Genomic DNA, 7,739 nt, shown 5'->3' with positions numbered 1-7,739 from the left:
ACGCGGGCGCGCTGCACGCGCCGCTCGAGTGTGCTTCGGAGGAGCCCGGCGCCGACGCGGACGGGCGACACGGCGCCGCGTGGCACTGCGTGCTGCTAGGAACCTTCTAGGAACCTTCTAGGAACCTTCTCGGGACCTTCTCCTAGGCGCCGCGTGGCACTGCGTGCTCGTCCACGACGGCCGCCGGCAGGGCGCGTGCGAGGTGCACGTGCGCGCGCCGCTGCAGCTGGGCAGCCCCGCTGTCGGGCCGGCGCGGCTCGAGTACCAATGGCTGGTTAGGAGTGACGGATTGCGAGTTAGGGAACCTGCTGTCGGGCCGGCTCGGCTTTGAGCTGCGCGGCCAGGGGGGCATCTTGCGCGGGGAGCTGCCTTCGGGCGGGCGGAGGCTGGTGCACACCTTTGCGCCCGCCACGGCGGTCAGCCTCTCTGTAAGCATCGAGGGGTACAGGCCCTCGGAGCGGGTCCTCGTGGCGGCGCCGCACACCGCTCTCGAGGGCGGGACGGCCCGAGAGCCCCCGAGAGCCCCCGAGAGTGCCCGAGCCTAGGCACCGCACACCGCGCTCGAGGGCGTGCTCTGCGAGGAGGTGCCCGTGTACGACGGCCGCCACAGCCGGCTGCCGCTCTCGATCGGGTACGCGCGGCTGCACGGCTGCGTGCACCTTCTAGGAACCTTCCAGGGACCTGCTAGGAGCCTTCTAGGTACGAGCGGCTGCACGGCTGCGTGCACGCTCTCTCGCTCGTCGCGCCGTGCTGGGTTTCCCGCAGCAGCCGGCTTGCTGCGGCGTGACGGTGTCCTTGACTGACGGCTGGTGAGTGCTCGGCTAGGTCTCCAACTGCACCGGCCTGCCCCTGCTGCTGCGCGAGCACGGCGCGAGGGAGGCGTACTGCGGCGACGAGCCGGCGGTCGTCTGCGAGACGGTGTCCGAGAACCAGCGCCGCCGCACGGCCTTCAACTCCTTCTCGGCGGACGGCCTCTTCCCGACCGACTTTGCCGGCGCCGTCTCACACGAGCCTCCCTCCCGGAAGAGTGCCGCTTGCTCACCGCCTCTTCCGAAGGAGCGAACAGGCGCCTTCTCCGACGAGCGGCTCAGCAGGCGCCCCTCCGGCCTTAGGGCTGGGCGACGGAGGAGGAGCTGCGCCCGACATGCGGTGGAGAGGGCCCGTAGGCGCCACTCCGGCTTGGCGGACCTCTGGCTGCCGACAGGCTGGCTATGGATGGAGGACGGGCGGATCGAGGGGGGGGGTCGAGGCGGGCCCGAGAGCACCCGAGATCACCCCGAGGCTGCACCGCGGCGTGTAGGACTGGCGGCTCAAGGGCGGGAAGACGGGCTCCGTCACCGAGCAGGGGTGGGAGTACGCCAAGGGCTGGAGCGGCGCGTGGTCGCCTCAGTGCACGCCCAAGACGGGCGTGCGGCGGCGGCTCTGGACGCGCCGGCGGGTCCGCCTCTCCGGCCTCACGCGCCACCTGCTTGGCGGCATGTCGGAGAACGCCGTCCACCGCCTCTCCCTCTCCGAGCTGCAGCAGGCCGGCGGCCGAGATGCGCCGAGATGCGCCGAGATGCGCCGAGACGCGCCGACATGCGCCGACATGCGCCGACATGCGCCGAGATGCGCCGACATGCGCCGACATGCGCCGACATGCGCCGACATGCGCCGACATGCGCCGACATGCGCCGACATGCGCCGCGAGATGCGCCGCGAGATGGCCGCGAGAGAGACGCGCCGAGATGCGCCGAGACGCGCCGAGATGCGCCGAGATGCGCCATTGCCCCTCGCCGAGCCGCAGTTCGCCCTCCAGACGAGATCACCACCCCGTCCACTCTCGGCTGATCTCGGCGCGCCTCGAGCCCAGGTCATGCAGACGCTCGGGGAGCCCGCGCAGCGCGGCGCCGACGAGCTGCGGCAGTACTGCATGGAGCTGCGCGCCCGCGCGCAGGAACGCGGCGGCGCGGAGCCGGACGAGGCGGCCGGCGCGGCGGCGGCGCCGGTGATGCCGCCCGTGACCGCGAGGAGAAGCCTCTCGCGCTGCGGCTGCCCGGCTCGCCAGCGGTAGAGGGCATGGGCGGTGAGTCTTCGCTGATAGGAAGCGGCTCGAGCTGCGGCTGCCCGGCTCGTGCTGGTCGAGTGCCGTCTCGCTCGAGGCGGCGGGCCCGTCCGTGCTGCTCCTTCTAGGAGCCTTCTCGGAGCCCGTCTCGGGTCCTTCTCCTAGGCGGCGGGCACGTCCGGGCTGCTCGAGCTGCCCGCGGGGCGGGGAGGCGGGTCGGCGCCGAGCGACGGCGGCCCTCCGCGCGCGTACCAGCTCGCCCTGGGCGTCACGTCGGCGCCGGGCGAGTCGTGCCGCTCCAAGATGCTCGTGGTGGAGCACCGCACGACGCTGCTCAACCGGCTCGACCGGCCGGTTGGCTACGTGCACCACGGCAAGGGCGGCCACACTGCGGCGCTGCTGCGGCCGGGCGAGCGGGCACCCTTCCACTGGCAGGACGAGGAGCCTTCTAGGAACCTTCTAGGAACCTTCTAGGCGAGCGGGCACCCTTCCACTGGCAGGACGAGGAGCCCTAGGAACCTTCTAGGAACCTTCTAGGCGAGCGGGCACCCTTCCACTGGCAGGACGAGGAGCCTTCTAGGAACCTTCTAGGAACCTTCTAGGCGAGCGGGCACCCTTCCACTGGCAGGACGAGGAACCTTCTAGGAACCTTCTAGGAACCTTCTAGGCGAGCGGGCACCCTTCCACTGGCAGGACGAGCCCGGCCTCGCGCGCCTCCTCTCCGTCTGCCTCCTCGACGCCGGCGCCGACGCCGCCTTTGCTGGCCCCCTACTGAGTACTGAGTCAATCCGCAGTCCACCGTTGAGGCTTGTTGACCAGGCGCCGACGCCGCCTCGCTTGCCGAGTGCGACTGGTCCAACGCGCTGCCGATCGACTCCGTCGGCGAGCCCGTTCCTGGCAGTCTCGTCCTCCCGAGACGGAGGGAGGTCTGAGGAGGAGACGTGGCTGCTGCTAGGCGAGCTCAACCTCGTCTGCCGCCTCTCCAACCGGCGGACGGTCCTCTTCCTCTCGGTCGACGTGCAGCTTCTCTCCGGCGCGAGCATGCTCGTCGTCTTTTCGGAGCGGACGGCCGAGCTCGCGCCGTACCGCGTCGACAACCTGTCCGCGCTCCCGCTGCTCATCTCGCAGAGCCCGTGCGCCGCGCTGCAGCAGCCGCGCGTCGTGCAGGAGGTGCTGCCCGCGTCGCGCGCGCCCTTTGCGTGGGAGCAGGCGGTCGCCGTCTCTCTGCGTGTCTCGGCGTGTCTCGGCGTGGCTCTCGGGCTCATCTCGGCGAATCTCGGATGAGCAGGTGGTCGCCGCGCCGACCCTCGACTTGCACGTCGGCCGCTCCGTGCGCAAGGTCTGCCTTGACGATCTCCAGCGAAGCGGCACCATCCCCTGCGCCGACCCGCGCGCGAGCGGCGCGCCGCACGAGCCATCCTCCGTCATCGCCGCGCCGCGCTCTGCCTTTGGAGACGGCGCCGGCGAGTGGAACGGCTACCGCGACGTGCGGCTCGAGTCCTTGCATGAGGGCGTCGCCACGACGAGGCTGCCTGGCTCGATCGCGCGCGCCGAGGTGCGCGCGCGGCACAGCCAGCGAGAAGGCCGGTTCGGATGGCACGGGGACGAGCTTTGGACGGCGGACGGGCTCCGCGCGACGTTTCGCGTCTTCTTCGTCCGCTGGGGATTGGAGGTCGACCTCGACTCGCGGGGGATGCGGCGGAGCGAGGTCGAGATCAGCCGAGATCAGCCCCGAGATCAGACTTGAGATAGCGTTCGAGGGGGATGCGGCGGAGCGAGGTCGAGCCTCCGCCACGCCCTCGCGCTATCTCGGCGCATCTCGGCTCGGCTCGGCTCGGCTCGGCGCATCTCCGCCTCCCCTCCCTCCCTTTCCCAGGTCGACCTCCGCCACGCCGTCGCGCACGCCGCCGTGCAGTCGCAGCGGTCGGCGTCGGACGGCTCGTTTGGCTGGTCCGACTCGACACTGTGGGTGGACGAGGGTCTGCGCGCGCGCTTCGCCGTGACGCTGCAGCGCGATGCCCTGCCCGGCTCGCGCCCGCCGCTCGAACTGCGGTACCGGATGGTTGCAGACGGGCCAGTGAAGGTGCTGCAGGTGATGCCGGCGCCGTCCGCCGCCGCCTCCGGGGAGGTGCCCTCCCTGCCCGTCCTGGCGTCGGAAGAGGACGACGGCAAGCTGAGGCTGAGCGTGCACGTGTCGCTCGCGTGCCTCGGCGTGTCGCTGATTGCGGACGGGTGCGAGGAGCTCCTCTACTTGAGCCTCGTCGACCCTGTGGTGAGCTACCGCGCGTCGTCCGGCCGAGACTTTCTGTCGGCGCAGGTGCGGCACCTGCAGGTGGACAACCAGCTGCAGGCCGCCTCCTTCCCCGTGCTGCTCCAGCCCTCCTTCTCCGCCGAGGAGGCGCAGCAGGCGGTGAGGCCGCACTCGCTCGAGCTGCTCGTGCAGCGCCGCATCGGCGCCGCGCAGGTGCCGTCCCACGACACCGCCAGAGAGACCGCCCGAGACAGCCCGAGACCGCCCGAGATGGCGCGAGACGGCGCGAGACCGCGCGAGACGGCGCGAGACGGCGCGAGACGGCGCGAGACGGCGCGAGAGACCGCCCGAGATGGCGCGAGACGGCGCGAGACGGCGCGAGACGGCGCGAGAGACCGCCCGAGATGGCGCGAGACGGCGCGAGACGGCGCGAGAGACCGCCTGAGATGGCGCGAAACGGCGCGAGATGGCGCGAGATGGCGCGAGATGGCGCGAGATGGCGACGCGAGCTGGCGCGAGACGGCTGGTGGCCGCCCTCGCCAGGTGCTGTACTACGAGACGGTCTCGCTCCGGCTGCAGACGCTCGAGCTGATGGTGGACACGGTGCTGGTGCGCACCCTCTTCCTCTTCGTCCTCTCCACCTACCTCGACCTCGCAAAGATGGCGACGGCGGTGGTCGAGGCGACGACGCGCGGCCAGCCGCGCCGGGCCGACGCGGTGGTGCCGCCCAAGGTGTACCTGCGCTGGCTCAACCTGCAGCCGCTCCGGCTCCACCTCAGCTGCCGCTCCGTCGCGGGCGGGCGACGCCGCGAGGCCGTGCGTCGAGACGAGGCAGCCGATCTGACCCCGAGCAAGCACCCGAGAGCGTAGGCGGGCGCGGCTTCGAGGCGGTGCTCGAGAACGCGCCGGCCAGCGCCGTGGGAGTGCTCAACTCGGTGAGCGCCGTGCTGTCAAACATCGACTCGGCGCCGCTGCAGCTCAAGGCGCTCGTCCTCGACAACACCTTCGCGCCCGTCGGCACGCTGGCGCAGGCCATCTGCGACTCGTACCGCGAGCAGCTGCTGCAGCAGCTGTACAAGCTCCTCCTCTCGGTCGAGCTGCTCGGCAACCCGCGCGGCCTCTTCCAGCACCTGGCCACCGGCGTGACGGACGCGTTTTACGAGCCGCTCAACGGGATCATGCGCGGGCCCGACGAGTTCGCGCAGGGCGTGCTGCGCGGCGGCAGCTCGCCGGAGCTGCGAACGGCGTCTCTTCACACCTGCAGCCGTGAACAGGCGTGCTGCGCGGCGGCAGCTCGCTCGCCAACAACCTGACCTACGGGCTCTCGGACTCGGTCGGGAAGTTCACCGGCACGCTGGGCAAGGGGCTCGCAGAGCTGTCGATGGAGCGAGACGCGACAGGGAGGGCCTCTGCACGGCGTGCGCGTCACCGCCCTCCCGCTCTTCCCGTGTAGGACCGAGACTATCTCGACCGGAGGGCGTCGTCGGCGCAGGCGCCGAGATCGCCCGAGATCGCCCGAGATCGCCCGAGATCGCCCCGAGATCGCCCCGGGATCGCCCCGAGATCGCCCCGGGATCGCCCCGGGGCGACGCCCCAAGCTCACCCGAGCCTCGGCGGCCTCGTCCGCCTGGCCCGCAGGTGCAGCAGCAGGAGGGCCCGCGCAACATCGGGGAGGGGCTGCTGCAGACGGCCGAGTCTGTCTCTGGCGGGCTGCGCCAGCGCGCGGCGACTGCGAAGACGGGCGGGCGCGCCGAGAGATCGCGAGGGCTGTGTGAGCAGGCGGGCTGCTCAAGGGCGTGGCGGGCGTGATCCAGAAGCCGCTGCAGGGCGCGCAGAGAGGCGGCTTCTCGCCGGAGCTGTGAACAGCGTCTCTCCACACCTGCAGGTGTGAACAGGCGCGCAGAGAGGCGGCTTCGGGGGCTTCTTCAAGGGCGTGGCGCAGGGCGCCGTCGGGCTCGTCGTCAAGCCGGCGGTCGGAGTCGCGGACGGCATCACCGCCGCCGCCGAGGGCCTCAAGAGCCAGACGACGGTGCTGCGCGGCCTGACTCGCCGCCGCCGCCAGCCGCGCACGTTTGGGCTGTGGGGCGAGCTGCGCCTCCTCTTCTCGGGCGCCTAGGAACCTTCTAGGAACCTGTAGGAACCTGCTAGGCGAGCTGCGCCTCTTCTCAAACGCCGACGCGCGCATCCAGCGCGCCCTGTACGACGCGGTGACGGGGCGCGGCGTCCGCTCCCTCGCGTCGGGGCGCTTCTGCAGCCAGGCGCCGCGGGCGCGCAAGGGTGTGCGGCGGCGCCGCCGCCTCTTCACGCTGCGGCTGTGAGGTAGGTGCCTTGCGCGAGCCCGCCGCAGGCGGAGATCTCGCTCGTCGTCACGACAGGGCACGCCATCCTGCTCTCGGTCAGCGGGGAGGGCGGCGCGGGCAGCAGCAGCAGTGGGGGCGGGGGAGGAGGCGCCCCCGTGACCGCGCTCGTCTGGTCGGAGCCGCTCAGCCAGATTGCCGTGTGGGAGTGCGTGGAGCGGTCCCATGAGCTGGCGCTGCATTTGCGGTCGGGCGAGGTGCGGCGCGCGCGCTTCCCGTCGGCGGCGGCGCGCGCGAAGGCGGTGCGCCTCATCGAGCAGGCGGTCAAGCTGGACGAGTCGAGCACCAGTCGGGCGCCGCGGCGCTGACGCGGCTGCTGCTGCATGTCGGGAACCAGCAGGTACACTGGCGGGCCCCACATGGTAAGGTAAGGTAAGGTAAGGTAAACTTCTCCACACACACGAGGTGGTGGGGCAAGGGGGGGGCAACCCTCGCGTCTCCACGTCCCACATGGTACTGTGGGATCGGATCGATCTTTGTACTGTAAGAGGCCGACACCCCCACCCGGAAGGCAAAACTGTGAAGCCGTAATTTCATACTGGGGCGAAAAAAGGATTACGGGGTGTGGACCCTAATTAAATGGAAGGGCGCGACAAAACGGACATGGGAGCGCCACCGGACCATCGCGGCGATGGGGGGCGCGAAGCTAGAGGCGCTCAGGGAGGCGCAAGACACAAAATTAATACCGTTCAGCACCCGCGACCGCATCGAACGAGCGGCAACGAGAGGAGAGGCTGGTATGCGAGCAATGCTAACCGCAATCGACACCTGGGCGGACACGGCGGGGGCGCAGAGACCAAACGACGACACGCTGACCAGGATGTGGTCCACAATAAAACGACACGTCGAGGTTGCCTCCCACAGTGACGAGGCAGGACAACGCCAAGACAACATCAAAGAGAGCACGCGCAACGAGACCGAACGCGACAGACATAGCTCGGCGCTACCCTTCAGAACATTATACCTAGGCAAGGAGCCGAGCACAGAGAGCGACGCAGCAGATAGCGATGCACAGAAGGAAAAGACGAAAAAGACGATGGCCCTGGACGGGGGAGGCGACGAGTGGAGAGTAGCCGCCGATGGAGAG

General features: G+C 70.5%; 1 protein-coding gene across 1 annotated transcript in view; it reads left to right on the top strand.

The window, feature by feature from the left end:
- EMIHUDRAFT_455216 (hypothetical protein) overlaps window positions 1-6,960 on the top strand; it is a gene marked incomplete at both ends in the record, with an annotated part of 11,983 nt that extends 5,023 nt beyond the window's left edge. The window contains 25 exons of the mRNA XM_005788317.1: window positions 1-89; window positions 191-274; window positions 345-467; window positions 546-631; window positions 700-754; window positions 826-994; window positions 1,067-1,094; window positions 1,167-1,221; window positions 1,301-1,525; window positions 1,853-2,010; window positions 2,084-2,141; window positions 2,210-2,485; window positions 2,744-2,786; window positions 2,864-2,944; window positions 3,000-3,256; window positions 3,333-3,752; window positions 3,921-4,508; window positions 4,839-5,111; window positions 5,183-5,490; window positions 5,589-5,628; window positions 5,934-6,066; window positions 6,191-6,365; window positions 6,433-6,574; window positions 6,643-6,690; window positions 6,775-6,960. The exon at window positions 1-89 is cut by the window's left edge and continues 229 nt beyond it. Coding sequence (XP_005788374.1) covers window positions 1-89; window positions 191-274; window positions 345-467; window positions 546-631; window positions 700-754; window positions 826-994; window positions 1,067-1,094; window positions 1,167-1,221; window positions 1,301-1,525; window positions 1,853-2,010; window positions 2,084-2,141; window positions 2,210-2,485; window positions 2,744-2,786; window positions 2,864-2,944; window positions 3,000-3,256; window positions 3,333-3,752; window positions 3,921-4,508; window positions 4,839-5,111; window positions 5,183-5,490; window positions 5,589-5,628; window positions 5,934-6,066; window positions 6,191-6,365; window positions 6,433-6,574; window positions 6,643-6,690; window positions 6,775-6,960 — 4,100 coding nt within the window. The remainder of the gene's footprint in view (window positions 90-190; window positions 275-344; window positions 468-545; window positions 632-699; window positions 755-825; window positions 995-1,066; window positions 1,095-1,166; window positions 1,222-1,300; window positions 1,526-1,852; window positions 2,011-2,083; window positions 2,142-2,209; window positions 2,486-2,743; window positions 2,787-2,863; window positions 2,945-2,999; window positions 3,257-3,332; window positions 3,753-3,920; window positions 4,509-4,838; window positions 5,112-5,182; window positions 5,491-5,588; window positions 5,629-5,933; window positions 6,067-6,190; window positions 6,366-6,432; window positions 6,575-6,642; window positions 6,691-6,774) is intronic.
- Window positions 6,961-7,739: the final 779 nt, after the last annotated feature.

Source organism: Emiliania huxleyi, assembly GCF_000372725.1.
Source record: "Emiliania huxleyi CCMP1516 chromosome Unknown EMIHUscaffold_136, whole genome shotgun sequence".
Taxonomy (NCBI): Eukaryota; Haptophyta; order Isochrysidales; family Noelaerhabdaceae; genus Emiliania; species Emiliania huxleyi.
The sequence above is the reverse complement of the archived record's forward strand: the minus strand, read 5'-3'. Positions and strand labels throughout refer to the sequence as shown.